This window comes from Phaseolus vulgaris, chromosome 6, assembly GCF_000499845.2.
Source record: "Phaseolus vulgaris cultivar G19833 chromosome 6, P. vulgaris v2.0, whole genome shotgun sequence".
NCBI lineage: Eukaryota > Viridiplantae > Streptophyta > Magnoliopsida > Fabales > Fabaceae > Phaseolus > Phaseolus vulgaris.
Genome location: NC_023754.2, coordinates 26298497 through 26320326, shown reverse-complemented (window position 1 = coordinate 26320326; position 21830 = coordinate 26298497). Strand labels below are relative to the sequence as shown.

Sequence of the window (21830 nt, the reverse complement as noted above, 5' to 3'; positions counted from 1 at the left end):
ATTGAAGTGATTTTCAAATTATACCATAATTTTCATTTATGTGAAGTTGAAAAAAGTGATAATATTGAGTAGTATTAATTTTTATTGTGTAGCTTGAATAGTTGACTGTTGACCGGAAGTGAGAGTGTATATTAGTGTGGAGGTGGCATTTATTATTATTATTGTAGCCACTCCTTTCATTTTATAATTTTAATAATGGCAAAAAAAGCACATAAATATTATTTATAATATTTGTTTTTTTAAATAAAAGAAGAATCTTTGGAAATTGCATAATTATTGGGCAACCCGAGCTGGAGCCCACCTCAAATAATAATTTCCAGGAAACAGGGCCATCGAGAATGACAACTAACCGAGGGTGCACGGCGCCGTTAGCTGACGTCAGAAACGGTGGGTCTGAAGCGTGAAGGGAAGAAGGAAAAAAAAAAAATAGGTGTTAGAAAACGTGGACCTATAACGGAAAGAGGCACTCTCTTTCTCTTTCTTCACGCGCAACGCAAGTGTGTGGAACCCACCCCCACCTTTGTCTCTTTCCTCTTCCCCTATATATCACCCTTCCCCACTCTCTCGCATTCCAGACTCAACCCCTCTTTCATTACCCGTTATACCCTTCTCTTCCTTGTTTCATCAATAACATAACTTAAACAAGGAAGAACAACATCAACCAAACCAAAACCAAACCAACCAACCTACCACACAAATCTAAGAATCAACCTTTCAGATCTGCAACCTTCTACCTTTTTTCTTCTCAAATTTCTTCACCATGGGCACGGAGGTTCTACGTCCACAAGATTGCTTAAGCCACCGAATCGGTGTTCCGCCGCCGGCATTTTCCCGCCGGAGGACTTACGCCAACAACGTCAATGTTTACCGCGCTCACCGAAAGCCTGTCGCCCGACCCGAACAACGAAAACGGGTCGCGGAGAAAAGGCCGGTTTCCGACGATTCGAAGGTTTCGAGGAGCAGCGGGATGGTGATGGAGAAGGTGACGATTCTCCGGAGGGGGGAGTCGCTCGATTCAAAGCTCAAAAGCGAAGCCTTGAAGAAGGAAGGTGACGATTTGGTTGTCGTCGGGACCCAGAGACTCGGACCCGACCCGGAAAAGCTTGGGAAGCAGATCCGGATCGTGGATTTCAGGTCCGGACGCGATGTTTATGCGGGGTCGGCGTTCGCGATGTCGCCTGCGCCCAGCGCGCTTCCCTTGCCGTCGTTTTCGAAGAGGCAAGTGGGAGCGGCGGCGGCTGTGGACGACTCCGCCACGAGGGATCTGAGGCGCTTGCTCCGCCTTGAATGAGCCGGAGCGGGAGCACTTCCGGGTTTGGGGTGTGATATAACCGACCCGTCTTCCTTTCCTTCGTTCCATTCCTTATTCTAGAATCTTCTTATACTTCTGCGTTACGCCCCTCCGGTTCCGGAGTCCTGAGCCGACCGTGATTTTTTTAAACGGGAGGGCGGATCTGGAATTGGGGAAAGTTTGGGGGCTGAAGTGTTAATAAAAGAAGTTTGGAGTAGTTTATGTTTGGACGGCGTGTAAGATGTTGTGGATGTGGTGGAGGGTGGTTTTTTAAGGGTAAGTTTAGGTTGTAATTTCAGGTTAGAGATGGAAAATAAAGTAAACTAAATTAAAAAAGTGAGAGGAAAGACGGGAGGAGGAGGATGGGGGTTGATTTGTAAAATCCGGAAGTGAATGGATTGGTTTGGTTTTTATGGGCTAAATTCGATTCTGCCTGTGAGCTTCTTTAGGTCTGTACCCTTTTGTAATATAAAGTCCAATTATTAAATAGGGAAATTTGGCCACATTCTAATTCTCTTTCACTTCTTTTCCATTATTTCACTTTCTATTTTGTTTTACCAACTTCAATTACAGAAACAAAGGAGAAGAAGAAGAAGAAGGAGATGGTCCTGAACTGTTATTGTATTTGTTTTGGTTTTGGGTTGGGATGATAAGGTGGGGTTGGAGTTTGAGGATTTGAGGAGAGAGAAGAAAGGTCCATAATTTGGTGAAGATAAGGATTGCGTAGAGTTGTGTCATGTATAACTACAGAATCATCATTCACTCTTCTCAAAACTTTACTTTTTGTGCCACCTTTTACTTTTTTTTTCTCCTTTATTCTGTTAGTTTCCCAATGCTTTAATCATGAATGCTTTGTGAGTAAAGTTGTTAAATTGTTCCCAAAAGAAATATCTTTGAATTGAAAAAGTTAAGTTACTTAAGTGATTTCGTGGTTTAAAAATGTGCGCAAAAGGAATAACATTTAGGATAAATTTTAGTTCATTCAACATTGATTTTGGATTTAAAATTACTTGGGTCAGCTTTAACTTTTTTGTTTAATTTAAAAACGGTGTGTTACAGGTTTAAATTTAAATGTTATGTGCCAAAGACATTGTCAATCAAATTTCAAAAGCTGCCATTTGCTACACTAATTTTGAATGTTCCAAATAACTCTAATTCTCAGTTTAGTTGGTCGATCTCACCAAGCTCTTCCACTTTTAATAAATTAATTGCTATTGATTAGGTAATTTTTGTCTTCTCATCTTAATTGCTTAAATTAAATTCCCAGATTTTTATATGATATATAACTTAAATTTATTGGAAACCAAAAACAAAGATATAACTTTTCATAATTCGTTTTTGTTTTCTATTTACGATTGAAATTTTTGAATGGGAGATAAGCCAATAGTTGACCCAATACGACATAAAAGGTTTACTTTCGGCCTACATTATTTTGTACAGGAAAAAGCTGAACTCTCATTATTTGCAATCAAATATATATATATATATATATATATATATATATATATATATATATATATATATTCTGTGTTTAGCTGGTAATTTTGGTGAGTGCTTCAAATCTTCAACATCACACTATGTTGTTATGATTTTTTTAATAAAAAATAAATCCGTTTATATATTATTTATTAATCGATTAAATTTATTAAAAATAGTGCGTTTTTTATATACATATATTTTAGTGATATTTTTAATATTAATAAATTATTTTTAATTATATATATTATTATAAAAAATTGACGCGTGAAAAAGTGAATTTATGTCATACTAATTAATATTTTTTTATTAGTTTTGATAGGTTTTAGAATTAATAGTTAATTGTATTTATAAGGGCAAAATGATAATAAAATAAAAATAGGATACAATTTAGTGAATAAAATTTCATTTATTTATATAATTTTGATCCACTTGATACACAATTTGCTGTCTTTGCACTCCGATACTCAAGTCAGTACAGTACTAGTGATTAGTCTGTTCTCTTATGATATGAAAAAAAAATGTATTTTTTCTCCTTCAGAAGTCTCTTTTATATGTTTACTTGGGTCTTCACTCACGTGGTCCAGATAACTAGTTTAACTAGTTTGCTAAGAGATGTGTAGTGATCATCAGGTCGTGTGTAGTGACTTCCTAATATTACGGAAGTGCGTTTCGAAGTGTCCTTGACTCATTCAAGATTAACTGTATGTAACTACTTTCTTATCACGTATTTATTACATAATTCATGTCTTCGGTAGTCCAAGATCCAACCAGTACACATATATTTAAAACTTTTCACTCTGACAAATATTTAGAGCTTAGGGAATTGAGAATAATAAATAATGTTTAATGCATTTATTTACCTTGGTTGATGTGCATAATTATAGGATTGTGATGAACCTCTCATTGTTGAACTTTAATTAGGATAGGTTATCGGGTTAACCTCAAAATGAAGAAAAATTTCCGTATTGTAATTATATTAATCATACTAGGTTAATAAGTATTTGTTGAATTATGAAAAGCATGCCATATCTCCCAAAATTTATCTAGGGGTTCTATGGTACATAAATTTATTGTGTTTTAGTGTGAAAAAAAATTGAAAGATAAAAAAACTACAAACTTTCATACTCATAAAATCAACTAATGTTTTAAAATCATTATTTTATTATATTCGCTGATAAAACTTTTATAAAGTAATAATGTACATTCATCCTAATTTAAAATATTCAATTATCTCATTTAATAATTTTCATTTTTCAATATAAACTAACTATTATTAAAAATAAGAATTTAAAGAATTTAAAATTAACAAATAATTAAAATGAAGGTAACACTTTATTGGTAGAGAATTAAAACATCCTAAACTAATTTTTGATTTAATGATGAGATATTGATGAAGTTCAAGTTTTTAAATCTCATTCAACACGCATATCTTCAAATAACCAAACATTTGGTTTACCAGGAACAAAAAAAAGGTAATATGTATGATAGGGAAACACCGTAACCTTTAATAAAATTGAGTTCTACAATACATATATATATTGGGTAACTAAATAAGAAAATTGTGATGGAAATAATTTCGTCTCAAAATTAGAATGCACTAATTATGGTATTGCTGGGTTATCCAACACGCATTACATGAAGCATACCTCCCAACAGCTAAAGGGATAATACAAACACTATTAACATAACATCTTAATTTCTTGTTACTAAAGACATAACGTCATATCTATATCTGCTCATTCAATTTCAAAAATGAAATTAAAATATTTGGATTTCTAAAATCATGCATCAAAATTCAATTCTAAAAAAAATACAAAAAAAGTTCATGTTTAACTTGTTGGTTTTACGTGATTGGAATTTAAATTTTTTAATTTAGTAAAAGATAAATAATATTTATTTATACATCATGTTATGTATCATTAACAATTTGATATGAGTTAATGATTTATCATGTAGGAAAATGTAGGAAATGTTGGGTATGAAACCATAACCAATTGGGTTGGGCTGATTAGTAAGTAGACTTACTCATTGTGTTCCTTTTATAATCTCTATTTAAAGAGATCATTTTATTTGTAATTGATATACAACATGATAAAATCAAAACCTAATAGTTTCCCGTATAAATGTAGATTAGAGTTGACGACCGAACCACATGAAATTTTGTGTCATTTATTTTTCTGAAGTTGCTTGATGATTGCTTTCCGCGTGCGTTTCTCCTATCAAGAAATATGCGTGTGGGCAAAAGAAAAATAGAAGTAAAAGAAGATATGAGTATTTGGAGAGTTTTGTATATGAACACAGAGAAACCAGATTTTGAGGGTTATGAGAGGTTTAAAAAACGTGAAAGCTTGAATTAGAATTGAAGGTGGGTGTGGGTCTTTCCAAAACCAGAAGCAAAAGCAAGAGTATGAGCATTTATGCATCCCAAATTCAACTCTCTTTTCCATGTTCCACATCGCGTAGAAGCAACTAACTCCCTCTCTCAACTTCTATAAAAACCGCACAAGTAGCGCATAATCATTTATTGGGTGAGTGAGTGTGCAACTTCTTCTTCAACTGCAACACCATGACGAATAAAGGCCTCATAACCTCTTCCTCCAAAACAACCTCCCAGAAAACACGCGCTTCAACTATGTCGGGAAAAACATTCTCGGCGCTAGGAAACCTCGTCAAGCTTCTCCCCACCGGCACTGTTTTCCTCTTCCAGTTCCTCATTCCTGTCGTCACAAACAACGGACACTGCACCACTGTCAACAAGTACCTCACCGGAGCGCTCCTTGTGGTGTGTGCTTTCAACTGCGCCTTCGCTTCCTTCACCGACAGCTACACCGGCAGTGACGGTGAGCGCCACTATGGCGTCGTCACCAACAAGGGGCTGTGGCCTTCGCCGGCGTCCGAGTCACTCGACTTGTCCGTATATAAGCTCCGGTTCGGGGACTTCGTTCACGCTTTGTTGTCGTTGGTTGTTTTCGCTGTGCTGGGATTGCTCGATACCAACACTGTGCGTTGTTTCTATCCTGAATTTGAGTCCGGTGAGAAGCTTCTGATGCAGGTGGTGCCTCCGGTTATTGGAGTAGTTGCGAGCTCCGTGTTCGTTATTTTCCCCAATAAGCGTCATGGAATTGGATACCCTACCAGTTCTGATTCCAACGATACTTCTCAGAAGTCTAAGACTTGATATATCTCCAGATTCATATATATATATATGCACCTTGGAATGTCAGCAAATTATTCTTAATGGTCAAAGATTGTTGTATCTATTACAGTTATATGTTCTTTGAATTCTTTCTTATAAATAATTTTTTTACCTTAGGTTTTGTTTTATAGACAAGAGATGTAAACAAATGCTGATATAAGACCTATGTTATACTGTGTGTAGTTTGAGGTTGCTTTCTTGCTCCTTCACCTGGGACTTGCCTAATCATATGCTCATATCTTTGAGAAGATTTACCAAGATGAGAATGTTGATAGTTGATTTAAAATTTTCTCAGGAGTAGCAAAGAAACTTAGACAAATACAAAGTAGATTCTAATGGGGTCACACCAAGTATACCAAAAAGAATATAAATTGCATAAAACAGGGAAGTATCCTATCCAAATAGAAAAAAAGAAAATTTGATATGAAAGACATTATCCGATCACAATCTCAAAAAAAATTATTAAATAATAATTAATTTTTAAAATAGTAAAAAATAATTTATTTTTATTATTAATAGCAAATTATAAACTAGTTTATAGATTAGTATCTAATATTAATTTATAAGATTTTAACTAATAATTATTTTATATTTTAAATTAATATTTATAATGGTTAATTTAAAATATAAATTAAATAATAACTAAAATCTTGATAAATAATATTAAATATAAATTTAGAATGTAGTTTATAATTTTTATTAATAATATTATTTTAGATATTAATAGTTTTTAATTTATAAAATAATGTTTAACTTAGTTAGTATAGTAATTAATTAATTTTTATTTTTAAAATTAATTTTTATTTAATAATTTTGTTGTAAGATAAGTAGACTCTTTTAATAAGACATATATGAAATTTTAAAAAATTAAAGTTAGAAAGTGTGTATAAGATAGATTATGATATGAACCTAAATGCAAAGGAATTTGTGAGATGACACAAAAATAAAGTCATTTTTCTTTCAAACAAGAGACTAAGATATATGAATAAATTTTTATTTTTTAATAATTTTCTTAAAAAATATCAAAATTACACAATTTTAAGAAATTTTTCCCGCATCTATGAATATGGCAGTAAGTCTACAGTAGTCATCGTTTACGAGACTAAGACAAAAACATAAATTAAAATATTTGTAAACCAAAGACATTAATATTTTTTTCATATTCTATTTCTTTTTTCCCCTCTCTATATTATTTGAATTGAAATGTTTTTACCCATATGAGATTCGTGATTTCACATTTAGTTTTATCATTTTTTAAAATAAACTTTATTTATTTGTTTCACTAAATTATTTATATTTATTTGTTACACTAAATCATTTATAAAATAGGATTTGTTAATATAATTTATTTACTTGGACCAAATATATGGGAGAGAGTCTTAGAATTCACTTTTCGGGTGTTTCTTTTTTTCGTTCACTTTTTTTTTTCTCGGTTACTTGTGTTTATGGGATTTCTTCTCAGTCTCTCGATGTGTGATGTAACACCTACCGATGTGTGATGTAACACCTACCGAAACACTCTAAAGATTAAGTCAGTGTTTTATCTTAATTAACACATAAAAAAAACTAAAATTGAATTAAACATTCTATTTATTTATACTACTTGCTAATGGGTTTATTGGACCTGCCACATCATTTTAATATTTTTATTTATCTCATACTAATTGATTTTTATACTTAATTAATTTTATCCATATATTTATACGTGTCTCCTTTTAAGACTGAGACTTGTTTACTTCTCCGTGTAACGTTTCCACTATCGTTTGCACTTGTTCTTGATTTTTTTCAACTTTCTGACCTTTTGACATACCGACTTTCAATGTTACCAGTTCAATCTATAATCTTTTATAAGAATCACGTTTAAAAAGAATTAAAACTATAATTTTTAAAAAAATGTATTTCGAAAAAATAGGTATATATATATAGAGAGGAAAATGTCACAAAGTTTGAGTATACATCAGGAATGTTATGAACATTTACTGACGTGTTTTTATTGAATGAAGTATATTAACTAAATGTATTTTAAAATAACCATAATTTGTATTTAATAAAATATTCTTTTTAAAAATGAAAGGGGCATATGTTAGTGAGATTCAGTAAAATATCTTCTGCATAACACGTGCTTCTTCAATTTCTCGATCAAAATTCCTCCTTTTATGTCGAACTGATGTGGTGGCTTGATTTATTTTCCACGCGCTTTTAACTTTCGTTAAACTCATCTCATGCTTTGATCGCAAATTCCACGAGCTCTTAACTTCCCATTCACAGAGATCTCGTGCTATGATATAATTTATTTCCCATGCTGTATCATCTCACAATAATCAAAATACCATGCGCTTACTACAATTATGTGGTTGGAGATAACATATCCACTAACTAATTAATCATAATATATAAATGGATATAAATCTTATTTACATAAGACATAAGACATAGTTTATCATCAAATCAAATTCATCAGAGTTGAAGAGAAGTTAGTGTTTCACCTTGGTAGCATAAGCCTCACTTGAATTGAACTTGAACTTGAACTAATTTGAGTTTAATTTGATATTTAAATTACTTGCAATATGATGCAACAACATATTACATAGGAATGTAGTTGAATTATTGATCAAATCAAAATATACAATTTTCTATGGTACAAGTATTTTGGTAGGTGGGGTTGATTCCCTTACACTTGTAGCAGAACATGAACATGGTGGTGTTATTTTCACAACCTTACTCTTTAGTTTCCTGCACTGTCTAATGACGTTTTTCTGAGTACATGCATTTACTCTCATAATCTCCACTTTCACTATATGGTGATCAGAAGTTCCTTTTGAAGAAATGACTGAGTAGGACCCTGGTACATATTTGTATGGAGAGTTTGGGGAAGCCAATACGTAATCCACTCTTGTACCATACTTGCATGTCCCCTGCACATCTATTATTTGATCACTCAAGTTTAATTAGTTTGAACAATCATAATCATAATAATTACCTAAGTTTATTAGTTAGAAAGAGCAATTGAAGAAGTGAAAAAATACTTTGGCCTTTGGCAATGATGACAATGGGCTCACATTCTCCTGCATAATCCTTTGCATCAATATAGCCTCTGGATTTCATGAGGTTCATGACTTCTGACCTTGGCCTAGGCTTTCCGAGTTTCTCATAATACTACAACAAAAACAAACTCTCAGATGAAAATGAATTTAACATAAATAGTTGTGAGAACTAAGAATGTTACATTAAAAATATCTGTCCATCTCTGAGATGAGTAATCTGGTGCATATAAGGAATTGAGACCTCCTGCCAAGATATGGGGAGGGTCATTGGACCCAAATATTGCCTTCACTTGTTTCATTCTCCAATTCTCATCTAAATGGTCAAGTTGAGTAGAGTGCAAATTTATTTCTCCTGCCCAGGGCACATCAATTGTAGCCTTCAAAACATTCCTAAATCACACAAATCAGATCAACTATGTATGCAACAAATATAATTTCAAAGAAGAAAAAAAGTGAGCCTAAAAAATTGTGGACAAACAGAACAGTTTTTGTCTTTCAACTAGTCATAATAATAATCATAACTAAGTTCTTTTAACTGAAGAGTGGCGATTATTTCAATGGAAATGTGGAAGGAATAAACACCTGAAATCATTATCATCAGCAATCTTTTGAACTTTCCACTTCTTAATTGGCCATTTCGATAAGATGGCATTTCCATATTCTGGAGCCCAACTCTCAGCAAACACGTATTTCATCCCCAAGGCAGCTGCCAAATCAGAAAGAGGCTTCATGTTCTTCTCTTCCTCTGCCTTCACATCCTGCAGGGCCATCACATCGGCATCAATCTCCCTCAGAACTTCCAGGATGCTTCTGCTGCTTGTGAATCTCTCAGAGCCCTCACAGCAGTTCATGATGAAAGGAAAGCACACAGGAGACCTTGCAGGAACCTGATGCCTGCCAGAAACATTTCCCATAATTGTATCTGATGTGCCCTCTTTAGTACTCTCCATTGAAGCAAGCAATCTACTATTTGCCAATGAAATCTCATTGTCAGGAAGATTAATAGAAACCTTCAAATTTGAACGTGGCAAACTCTCTGAGTCAGAAAGATGCTGAGCTTTGTTCAGAGAGGCATGCAATGGAGACTGCTTGAGTATACTCTTGGGAAAGTCACCCTTTATGAGATTCTTCTTTTTAGATCCATGCTCGTGATTGGAGACAACCCATTCATCAAATTCTGAAACAGCAGGTGCAAGTGAAAACATGGCAACATTGAATGTAGCAATCCTAATAGGCCTTCCAGATTCAGACTCAACCAAGAGGCCATTTGAGTCACTTCTAGATTTGTTTTTACACAATTCTGCTCTAGGGTGACCCTTAAAGCTCAATTTTCTAAGCCTTTTAATAACAACTTTAGACCTGGGGCGCTTCCATAGTAGCCACAATATCCTTGAATAAAAGTGCCGGAGTTTTCTTCTAATGACACTTAACATCTTGCCAGAGAAAATATAAATTCAATGTTTCTTTTTTCATGACATGTTCATGATTTCTTTCACCACCTTAATTAGTGGCACATCTTCCAAAGGAGCGAATATAAGGAACAAGTGGAGACAAAATTAGGTCCTAACTACTCCAGGGAGGGAGATAGACAGAGTCAGAAGAGTTGACAATGGTGCAATGTTGTTGAGCTTCTTTTCCAACACAAGAAAACAAGGCCAACTGCTACCAACATGAACAGATGAAATTAACTACTGTCTTGTTTTTTATATGTGTTAATAATAACAACCATTATAAAAATTTGCATAAAGCAACTAATGATTTTTTTAGTAGGGTCAGCCAATGTTCAGTGGAGTGGAAGCCTCCATTTACATCCCGTGATTTGCAGACATTTTTGACTGCATCACATCCATTGCGTAGGCTGATGCAGCTTTATACTTTTCTTATATAATGAGTTGAAATCTTAGCTTTCTCTGATCTATTATAAAAAGTTACAATTTAGTTGTAATAATTATATAAATAGTAGATCATGCTTTCAATTTTTTAACAGCATAAACTTTACATTATAATCTCTCAATAAATTTTGTCTGTGTATGCTATTGTAATTTTGATTCAGCTATTCTAACCCTCAAAAAGATATTTGGAAAACAAAGATTTTTAAGTCCTTTTCACTAAACAAAACTCAATGACTTAGGTAGAGAAAGATTTGATAACCATGCCTTTGCAAAATCAGCATGCAGTTGTTTCAATAGCAAAACTTTTATGATACACTTTACAAATTATATGAAAAAAATTAATTATACCCTTAGTATGAGTAAACTATGCTCTTTGTGAATACAGAAGCTTTGCTGTTAAATGTTTGAAATAGGCGAAACAGAAGTTGTAGAAAATAGTCTTAGCACTCTCAAAAAAGAGAAATCTCATACCTAACCTGTGTTATTCTTAATATTTTTTTAATCTCTTTAATTTCAATTCAAATTCTATTTTAAATATATTTACCTTTTCAATTGATGCCTTCTAATGCAGTATACTAATACTAACCACTAATGATTTTTTTCACATTATTATTAGACATAAAAAAAGCCTTAACTTTTGAAGTGATAACATTTGAGTCAAAAAAAATATATTGAATTGTGACCATTGGATAAACTCTAAGCTGGAAATTTTGAGTCACAAATAGCATAGTTTAGTCATACTAAGGGTAGATTCTAACCAATCATAAAATTTAGAAAGTTAAGGTTTTCTGAATCATTTTTCTAATTGACTTGACTATTGAGTATATTTAGCAAACTAAATAAAATAAATACAGATGGAATGATTACTAATCAAAAGTACTTGATAGTTGATACAAAGATCAATTAGATACTTAAATGGTTATAAAAGAAATGTTTTGATGTGAATGCATCAAACTTGATAATCTCATAAAGTTGATGATTGAATTGATTAAAATAAAATAAGTTTGTAAAAAGATAAGAGAAGAAGAGCTCTAAAAAAAATTAATCATTATTTCACTACTTGAACAGTTCTTAATATAGTTTTTGAGAATTGTGATAATTTTAAGTTCTAAAAAATTAGATCCATGGATTAGGAAAAACTTGTTAAGATTTTTAAATCTCATATAACATTATAAGGCTCACCATAGTGTTGCAATTTGGAAACGTTAGGAAAAAAATCGTGTCATCGACATTAATTAAATTACGTGAGTGAAGGAATAAAAAAAATATGTAACAGGACAATACCTTCAAAAATTATAAATAATTTGCTTAAGGAGATCTAAGTAGACTTTAATTCGTCTTTTAGATTTTATAAATAGTTTCGTTTAAGAAGTTTGTGATAATTAAAACCATCGCACTTATCAACCTAATAACCTTTTGAAAACCTATACAAATATAATATTTAATATGATTTAAAGCCTTATTTTATATATTATATATTTTATTTATTTCTATTTTTGTTATTATGATTATTGTTTTGATTATTATTAATATAGTAATAATATTAGTTATAATAATAATAATAAAATTAATAACAACAAGAAACATAATAATAATAGTCATAATAATAATAAAATATCACAATAATAATTATTATAATAATCATATCATTTTTGTTATCATCTATTTCAGTCACAAATCCATTTAACGATTTTGAATTTTACCACAGATTTTAGTTGTCCTAAAGATTTTTTTATGAAAGTATTTGATAAATATAAATAAATAAATCCTAAAACTAAAAAAAAATAGTTTCTTAACTAGAAAAAAATAGTTTCTTAAAATTAAATTGTGATGGTTTAAAAATGGTCGGAAAATGATAAATTATTACCAAGGACTAATTAAAAAAGTGGTGTTTGTGGACTCAATTAAAATAAATAGTTTATAGAGTAAACAGATTTCAACGTGTTTGGATGTTCTGTTGTAGAGAAAGTGGGTCAACACCAAAAAAAAAATATCAGAGCAACACGCGTCAATCTAGTTTAATAAAGAAGCAAACAATTAAAGTACTTTAACCTGTTCTTTTCTATCAAATTCATCATTCATGTCCGTCCAAATTAGCGTAATAGAAGTGTACAACCTATTATTCTGGAAGATATTATTTTAAAGGTAACTCAACTTGATAAAACTAGCTCATTTTAAATATAACTCAACTTTATAAAACTGACTCGTGAAATGAAATTTACATATACTTATATACAATGAAATATTTTTATTTTTAGTCTATATCTGATCTCCAACACACCCCTCACGCCGAGAGTGATAGCTCGTGTGTGGTACAATATATTATGGATGGTTCGACGGTCCAATAGCAGGTGGCACGATAGGCCCAACAAACATGATTCTGATACCATATTACAAAATGAACTTTAATAAATCTAACTCAATCCCATAAAATCGACTTGAGATTTCCACTCACTTATATACAATAAAATATTTTTATCAAATGAAAAGTTTGATTATTGGGAAGGAAATAAAACAAGAGTAGCACAATCTCCACATACGATATGCTGAATCCCTTACTTACTGATCATGTAGACATTAAAAAAGTTGATCAGGGAATCACTGACCATGGAGCCATTGAGAGGACCATAGAATCCACCAGAATTGTTTATGATGCGTGTGTTGGCGAAAGCTGCATGCGCGGTGGAACTAGGCGAACCAACAAGGTCACCATAGGCCTTCTTCATAGCCGCCATCACCTCTACAAACGAAGCGTGTCGCGAAGGACCAGTTATGTTGCACATAAAAGAGCCTTTAGCAGCATCGTACCAAACCTGCACGACAACGAGAGACAACCTTTGTTCCGCAGGGCCGCACATGTGTGTCACAAACAAAGAGCCTCCGTGTGTGGTGGTGTCGTGTTTGGTAGCAACCAGATAACCACACCTCACGTGCGGAACGCCGTATCCGATGCTGAACTGGCCTGCGTCTTTGCGAACGTCTAAAGTGGAGCCTCCGTATTTGAGATCAATGGCGCCAACGCCTTTACCACCTTCTTTGTTGGTTTCAATGTCTCGAACCCTAATGTCCACTCTGGTTCCTTCTCTGTCGAAAGTGTAGTCTCTGAGGGAGACACATGCAGTGTTGACGCCCACGCTTACCTGAATGGTGCAGGTTCTTGAATCCGGAGTTGAGTATACCACAGATTGTTCTTGCCCGTTAGGGCTCTTTGACACTTCAACGCTTGATATGTTGCTGCTATATGTGTTTCCCATATTCTATCTCCTTCTCAATCACCTCGTTTTTACTTAATTGCTTTCTGATGAGTCTCTGTGCTATAAGCACTTCACTGGATTCTTAACTAGCTTAGAAAGAAAGCATGCTTCATCATCTTTTGTGAAACATCACTACCACATTCTTCTCGGGATAAGATTCCATAACAGTGGGATTTCTTTTCTGTTTCATTCTTTATCATCCTCAGGATAATGCTAACAAGATACTCTCTATCTTTTAAGAATGATATTTATTTTTAGTTTTAGTAAGTGTTTATAAATATAATATATATATATAAATGCTCCCTGCAATTTTAACAGGTTGCAGATGATTTTCTGATGTGTTATTTGTGTTGGTATATTTGCAGTATGATTTCAATCTTAAAGATTTTCTCTAAAAAATAAAGTGTTTCACAGTAACAATGTTGGGACTACTATTATGGCGTAGAGGACATAAAAGGGAGTTTTATCTCTGAATAAAATATTTTCCATACACAGTCAGAAAATTGAATTTCAGGATATTTTAGAAACTTCTTTATCTACCAATTATGTTGGATGTTAGAGAAATGATGTTTAAACATCTACCAACTACTTAACAATCCACTTTTAAGAATAATGTTGTCATTAAAAAAATAAACTTTTGTATTTTGAAAAATGAAAGAAAAAAATAATAAATGTAAACTGACTGTAAATGTTTATTAAAACTAAACCTTCTTATTAGATATCAAATATGTAATTCCAACCAAATTCAATCTAACAAATCAAACATGTAAAATAGTCATGAGATGATCTGACTCTTTAGCCCGTCAAGTTAGACGAAAGGTTTTCTATTTTTTTTAAATTAAATTAAATAAAATCAGTCTATTGATTTTCAAACTAGTTTTTTGGATTTTTTTTTATAAAACCTTTCATGTTAGGTATTAGTATACAACTTGACATCAGAGTTAGATTGACACCTCAAACAACAACAATCATATGTCATCACATGAAAAAATATTATTAAAAAAAAATACAAAAAAAAATATGGAAAGAATAGACCAAAATCCATAGGTTAACAAAAACTATACACAAGTAAATTATACTATTCATAAAGAATTTTAAAAACAGACTAGATGAAAATCACCTATTATACCAATGAAATAATTCTTTGGGTAAATCTTAAATTAGTCAACTTATATGCAAACACGTTTCCTTTACGAAAAATATTAGTAACCCTAAACTTGAAACGTAACCCTAAACTTGATTTTTTCACCGTATACTTTGACATGTTTCCAATTATTTTAAGTCAAATTTTAGAAACCATGCCGTCAAACTTTTGAATAAACCAAACTTCACAACTTTGCTTCTAATAAGCACAAGTATGTTATCACAAGAGCACAAAGTGTGTTAATTCACAGGTGCAGCATCTTCTGTGATCTCCACTCCACAAATATCTTCTTCAAGCGTATGGAATTTCTCACCAAGATTTTCATATTATGTTGTATAAAATTTGTACTTATTTTTCTCTAAAATCATGTACATTTAATAGGTGGCATATTATTAAAATGTATAAATATAAATGTCTACCAAAAAAGTGACAATTTTTTCTTATGATAAGATTATGTGAGAGGATACGCATTCCCCTCCTATAAATAAACCAATGAAAGTGTCAGCCTTATTGAAGAGAATAGAAACAACTAAAGGGAAGTGCAGTAGGAGGAATGGCTACTACAGAAGGAAATCTCAGACCCAACTACTGCTGTAATGATAGAATGGTTTGATGCAGTTACGGTCACATCACTCAATAATCCATCAATGTTAAAGACATTTTTCTTAATTTGGGTAGGATCACTGTATACGAAAAAACGCAATTCATCTTTAATGTTTTGAAATTCTTCTCCCAATGTTGTTCTACTTTGCTATCCCCGGGCTTTTTGTTTTTCGGTTGTGCTACATGAACACAGATTTAGCCCTCAAGCATGACCAGTAGCTACTCTATTTTTTCAGTAATTGTTGGTCATCAATTCTTATTACATTTTTTTGTATTTGAACAAGTCATAATGGTTATTATTGTACTTGTAATGGCAAAAATTATATTAAGAGACTATATTGTAAGAATATCTTCACAGACATGATGTTTTCTCTATTTACTCTGCTTTATTTTTGAAGATTACCTGGTGGTTGGATCAAAGCCTTCGTTTAGACTTAATAATGTTAAGCTGGTGTTCAAACATTTTCAAACAAAAAATCCGAGCCAAAGGATTATACGCTGATAATGAGGAGCTGGACATTCATTTAAAAGAGAAAGATAAGTGTGGCTTCATGAGAGAAGAGAGCTTCAAATACAACTGATAGCAGATTAAAGAAAGCTGTAACAGAAGAATCAACCTTGGCATTGAAAGCAACTTAATGTATTTGAACTCGAAATGCATGATCTGAATGCATTATTCTTTTCAAGAGCGTCTCACAGACATTATTCAAAACACTCACTTCAACCAAGTAAATAACTATGTATGCCCAAAACGAACAGAAATACGCTTCTGGATTGGGCTCCTGCAAGAAGGACAGTCTTGCATACCTTGTTTCTCATGGAGCTCATTGCAGGTTGTACAAACAACCTGATGAGCACATGGGAGGAATACAATAGACATCTCTTCAGAGAGACACATCACACATTCTCTTTCCCGTTTAACACCACCGGTCAAAGAGTAGTCATTTAAGCTTGTAGCCAGTTCTGAGATAAAAGTGGTCCTTGATTCATCCAGAACAGAACCATTTTCCATGTCCACACGGCTGCTCGCATAGTTTCCATCAATTCCCCTTCTGAGTGCAGCAATTTTGGAAGAGTCGGTCTTCTGTCTCAGTTGGGAAATTTCTTTTTCAAGTTTATGGATGTCATCTCTGTACCTCTGCAGATTCTCCTCTGCTTTCAGTTTGATCATATCCGCTTTTGATTTTGCTGACTCCTCAATTTGTTCCCTTTCTTTTCTTATAGAACTGGCCTGTAAAAGGAGTTCTTCTTTTGCCTTTGCTGCCTGCTGCCACCTAGCCTGTGATATTTTCCTTTATGATGAGAACATAACTCATTTGGCCTTTACACATTCAATATGATGGCAACTGCAGAATCTCAAAAGTGATGTATGTACATGTTCCACTTCTGTAAAACAATATTTACATTTTTGTGGTTCTGGTGTCAATACTTTAACTAAAAGACAAGTCTTGCAACCATAAGTTGAATAGAACCTTCAAAGTATGAATCAAACAAGATGCACCAGGACAGAATAAGGATGATAGATCATCATCATATGCATTAATTCCTTGGCGCTGGAAGGCAGTTCAATTCTTGACCCTTTAGAAGGTAAAAAAGGGATATTACCTTGTCATCTAACACCGTGGAAAGGGGAAAACACTTTGATTCATTTAGCATAAAGGCACTGCCCACCCATTCCCATTCTAATGGAAACAATGTCAATGGTTAAACCATGCATAGAAATCAATCACAAGTAAAATGTCAATGTGTCAATCCAAATTTATTTAACATAATTCTTAGCATAAAATGAGAGTTGTGAAATTTTGTAATTTCGGATTGTTGCTCCCAGACTACAATTTCTTACATTTTAGGGACAGTGCTCTTTTTATATTGAAGATAACATGAAAGCATAACATAAGAGCAGATTACAAGCTGAACCATGTAAGTTAGCATAGACGTCAGGTGAACATTTACAAGATAGAAAGCACATGAAAAAACAGTTAGAATATGCTTGAAATAGTATACCTCAACTTGTTCTTGTTGCACTTTAGCTTGCCCTAATTCTTGCAGCAACTGAGTTAATTTGTGTTTTTCAGTCATTAGCTCTTCCTGGAACAAGGATTTCTGCTTCTCCCATGATTGAAACTTCATCTGGGTCTTCTTTTCCCTCCTTGAGACCTCTTGACAGCTTGTGGCTGATTCTGCTGCACGTAACTTAGCAGCCTCCATCTCTTTCCTCAGTACAGCATTCTCCACCTCAAGCTTACGGACATCTGCATTAGTTCGTTCTACCTGTGCACTTGCTTTACACAAGGCATTTTCCATCTCAGAAATCTTTTTCATAGTGTTTTCCTCTAATGATTGTTTTTCTTTTCTAAGCCGATCAACTTCGTCTTTCTCTTGTCTTAGTGTCTTAAGCTCAGCCTTGTCCTTGCTCAGCCGACGAGCAGCCTGCATAACCTTCTGATTTGCCCACTCTGTCCATTCTTGAAGCTGGTTTTGCAGCTCCTGAACCCTTGGAACTAGCTTCAAAATCATTTCATCCTTTCTATCTTGGGGTATCCACTGTCCCAGGGGCTTGTCACACGGTACCCCTACAGAACTACTATTGGGTGCCTCATTATCACAGCATACAGGTGTAACAGGATACTTACTTTTTGAAGACAAAGAAAGAGAAAGATCAGTATCCATAGCTGGTAATGCATTTGGGTTACCAACAGCAAGTATAGCATTTGCTTCATGCACCAACGATGAAGTATCCCTTGACTGAGAAGTGGTGTCATTGGAATCCAGGCTAAATGCAGTGGGGGTAGACGGCCCATCGTTAGATGAAAAAACAGCATTCAAATTGTCCTGTGTTGCATCAACTCCCATTTCCTTATTTACATTTAAGGATGCACTCTTTAAGTTTATGGTAGTAGATTCTGATACAGACTTCAGTTTTTTATCCAAGATTAATCCATTCAAGCCATTCAGTCTTCCTCCTCTCAATGACCCTTTAGACCCATATGTTCGATAACCTTTTTCTACATGGAATGACTTCTGTCGAAAAATATATTCTCTCTTTGTGCCACTAGAATGGACCTTTCTAACACTCCCATACTTTTCTTCCACCATAGGAGATTGAGATGTCCCGGAAGTACTAGATGATTTATCAATAGAATCACGCACAGAATTGGAAACCTCTTTCCCCGATAGTCCAAGAATTTGAGAATTCTTTGCAATGTCCAAAACAGTATGTCCTGCCAAAGAGGACTTCTCAGGTTGAGAACCTGAGGGGGCTAATTTACAAGGACTTGGAATTGGAAGACTCAGTTCAGGACCTTTTGATTCTAATTTTGACTGTGATTCAGTTTGAACAGAAGAGCAGCCATCACTACCAAAACTATTTGAAGGGTCACCGTCCATTGCACAAGCATGTGACACGTTCATGTCAGAAATTAGCAAAGCCCACATTGCATCCCCGATACTATAGAATGGCCTGACCTCTCGAAGAACACAAACTAACTCAGCCAAAATATACTTCTCTAGCTGCATTAAATCTTCAAAATAATGCTCTCTTGAAGGATCCTCTTGGCCATTTCTAAGGAATGCTAAACCATTATCAACTACATTAGACACAGCATCTTTGCATCCATAACAGATGCCCGACCTTAAGATGGCCTTTGTAGCTACATCTTCGGTGTATCCACATGCAACCATTTTTTTAATTGCACTCTTGAAAATGATGTTCAAACTGCTCATGAGAAGTTCTTCCAATTCAGCTTCAGTAAGATCACTCCAATCAGCGTCATGGAATTCATCATCCACCTCGGATTCCTCCTTAGGTTGGCTGAGTCTGAAGTCAGATGAAACTACGGGACTAGACAATCCCAGGCCAAGCTTCAACCCATCAGAATGATCTTGGTTTACACTGCACATGTCAGAAGTACTAACTTGCCCATGACCTGGGGTTATTTCAAACTTTTCAGCAGAGAATTCATAACTTAGGCTTTCATGTTGAACTGAAGGAATACTCTTATTTGGCTCTCCTAAAGGTGGATCAGCCCTGAACTTTCTCTTATTCCTGCTCCCTTTTTCTTGGACAGACACCGAAGGAGTCGTTCGACTGCTAGCACCGGCCACCAGTGATGCCATTTATCTGCAAATCAAAAATTAATATGGGGGAAAAACATAAAATATATGAATATACTCGCCAAGTATCACCACTTTATTTAACATCATTCACAATCATCCAAAATTTGTTAAATCCAAATACAAGTTCCGTTAAAAGTGATAATGTGAAAATTAAAATTGATCAGGAAAATTCAGAATAAATCTTCTAATATTACAGACCAAGGAAAAAAAAGAAAAGAGGAGATAACTAACACTGAATTATAATCCAATGCTTGAATTTAAGAAGAAAATCCATTACCTCTGAATCTCAGTATTACAGCCTAGAATATATAACTTCCTGAAACGTTTAAATAGAGAAAAACCCATCAATAAATAATCAAAAAAACAAAAAAAAAGAATAAAAAAAATCAAAAGCTACCGAGAAACATGTACCCAGTACTCACAGCGCTACGAACATACCCAGATGAAAAAGAGAAAGTACTGAAAGTACCCAAATGAATTCAAATAGATGTGGATACTTGGCACTCAGTCACAGATCAGAAAAGTGATCATAGAAAATTATGTTTTGAATATTATAGCACATGCAACCCCGTATAGAGAGGATCCCAACAGAGGTGAATGAAAAACAGAGTTGCAATGAGTATTGGAAGATTGAGATGTACCCGATTGAAGCAGAATTTGGAACAATCAAAGGTAAGATTGATCTCAGAACATTGGAGAATCAGAAAGGAAATCCACAATTTTTTTTCTTTTTATTTTCTCCTTTATTTTTTATTCTGCTGAGGCTGCAACAACTTGAGGTCTTGAAAAGGCTTTTAAGGGTAGAAACGTCTCTCTATAGTAACTAGGTTACCACTCTCTGTAATGTTAATACAAAATACAAAATAACTTTTTTTTTTCAGATGACAAAGCAAAAGAACAACAAAATAATTTCAAAGAAAAAAAATTGTAGAAGATAAGTTGCTGTCGTTTTGTGAGGAATTTTATTCAGCGGAATTGATATTTGTTTGACATAATAAAGATATTTGTTTATTCAAATTTAATGTTTGATTTTTAGTAATGTTTGATTATCTTTATATATATTATATATATATACGTAATAAATATTTTTTATATTCAAATTAATTTTTTTTTATCAGATAATCTTTATATTATATATATATATAAATATAAAACAATATATAGGGAGAATTCTTCTTACAGGTGTCTATAACAAGAAGATTCTTTTCATATATACATAATTTTTTTCCAATTTTATCTCAAAGAAATACAAGTTATTTTAATATATCAATTTAATAATTTTTCTTTTTCAATTTTATCTGTAATAATCCTTATCAATCTAATAAACACATATTCCTATTTTCACTTTTTTTTTCTTTTTTGAAATAATTTAATTATAAATTACTAAATTTTTGTAAACATTGAATTACATATTTTTAATTATAGGATGAAAATTATAGAATGATTTACGATTCACTATTTAACGCATTTCAAATATATTAAAAATATAAAAATTGCTATGAATCAACATTTAATCTAATTTTAAATATGTTGTTTATTTATATTTATATATATAAACGAAGGGTTGTTGCAATAATAACTCTTTTACTTAAAGTGGGGATACATTTAGTATTTCCTTATTTAATTATGTTTACTATGTACGATTATAATAATGTTGCTTTATATTTTATTAATAAATTATTGCTTTACTTATATTTGTATATATTTATGTGAAAAATAATGGTTGTTGCAATAATATTTTACTTAAAGTAGATACATTTAATATTTTATTTCAACATTTTTATTATGTGTTTAATGTATTATTATCATAA

At 33.0% G+C, this 21830-nt stretch overlaps 4 protein-coding genes across 12 annotated transcripts; 2 read left to right on the top strand and 2 right to left on the bottom strand.

Moving 5' to 3' along the window:
* The first annotated feature begins 575 nt into the window (after nucleotides 1-575).
* Nucleotides 576-1812, top strand: LOC137832323 (uncharacterized). Its single transcript, XM_068640420.1, has one exon. The coding sequence runs from the start codon at nucleotides 761-763 to the stop codon at nucleotides 1289-1291; it is 531 nt and encodes a 176-aa protein (XP_068496521.1). The 5' UTR covers nucleotides 576-760; the 3' UTR covers nucleotides 1292-1812.
* A 3461-nt stretch (nucleotides 1813-5273) lies between these two features.
* LOC137832317 (protein DMP2-like) lies at nucleotides 5274-6158 on the top strand. Its single transcript, XM_068640413.1, has one exon. The coding sequence runs from the start codon at nucleotides 5337-5339 to the stop codon at nucleotides 5946-5948; it is 612 nt and encodes a 203-aa protein (XP_068496514.1). The 5' UTR covers nucleotides 5274-5336; the 3' UTR covers nucleotides 5949-6158.
* A 2331-nt stretch (nucleotides 6159-8489) lies between these two features.
* On the bottom strand, nucleotides 8490-10686 carry LOC137832316 (uncharacterized). The gene is made up of 4 exons (XM_068640412.1): nucleotides 9593-10686; nucleotides 9193-9400; nucleotides 8993-9122; nucleotides 8490-8889 (listed from the first exon to the last, which is right to left on the bottom strand). The coding sequence occupies exons 1-4, from the start codon at nucleotides 10441-10443 to the stop codon at nucleotides 8600-8602; spliced, it is 1479 nt and encodes a 492-aa protein (XP_068496513.1). The 5' UTR covers nucleotides 10444-10686; the 3' UTR covers nucleotides 8490-8599.
* Nucleotides 10687-16504: 5818 nt separating this feature from the next.
* LOC137832309 (putative E3 ubiquitin-protein ligase RF298) lies at nucleotides 16505-20877 on the bottom strand. Of its 9 annotated transcripts, none has more exons than XM_068640394.1 (4): nucleotides 20661-20877; nucleotides 20297-20335; nucleotides 17908-20023; nucleotides 16505-17182 (listed from the first exon to the last, which is right to left on the bottom strand). In XM_068640394.1, exons 3-4 carry the CDS (start codon nucleotides 20017-20019, stop codon nucleotides 16640-16642), a joined length of 2655 nt encoding a protein of 884 aa, XP_068496495.1. In that variant the 5' UTR covers nucleotides 20020-20023; nucleotides 20297-20335; nucleotides 20661-20877; the 3' UTR covers nucleotides 16505-16639. The 9 variants fall into 9 exon arrangements, with proteins under 9 accessions (XP_068496495.1, XP_068496497.1, XP_068496498.1 ...); XM_068640396.1 differs by having other exon boundaries at nucleotides 20431-20844; XM_068640397.1 differs by having other exon boundaries at nucleotides 20458-20837.
* Nucleotides 20878-21830: the final 953 nt, after the last annotated feature.

What these genes read in the sequence shown, in the direction of transcription:
- LOC137832323 (XM_068640420.1), top strand. Translation starts at nt 761, where the DNA reads ATGGGCACGGAGGTTCTACGTCCACAAGATTGCTTAAGCCACCGAATC.
- LOC137832317 (XM_068640413.1), top strand. Translation starts at nt 5,337, where the DNA reads ATGACGAATAAAGGCCTCATAACCTCTTCCTCCAAAACAACCTCCCAG.
- LOC137832309 (XM_068640394.1), bottom strand. Translation starts at nt 20,019, where the DNA reads ATGGCATCACTGGTGGCCGGTGCTAGCAGTCGAACGACTCCTTCGGTG. An exon ending in TGCAACAAGAACAAGTTGAG is followed by an intron (nt 17,183 to 17,907) that starts GTATACTATTTC and finishes AAAATATCACAG; the next exon opens with GCTAGGTGGCAGCAGGCAGC.
- LOC137832316 (XM_068640412.1), bottom strand. Translation starts at nt 10,443, where the DNA reads ATGTTAAGTGTCATTAGAAGAAAACTCCGGCACTTTTATTCAAGGATA. An exon ending in GATGGACAGATATTTTTAAT is followed by an intron (nt 9,123 to 9,192) that starts GTAACATTCTTA and finishes TTTTTGTTGTAG; the next exon opens with TATTATGAGAAACTCGGAAA. An exon ending in CATCATTGCCAAAGGCCAAA is followed by an intron (nt 8,890 to 8,992) that starts GTATTTTTTCAC and finishes ATCAAATAATAG; the next exon opens with ATGTGCAGGGGACATGCAAG.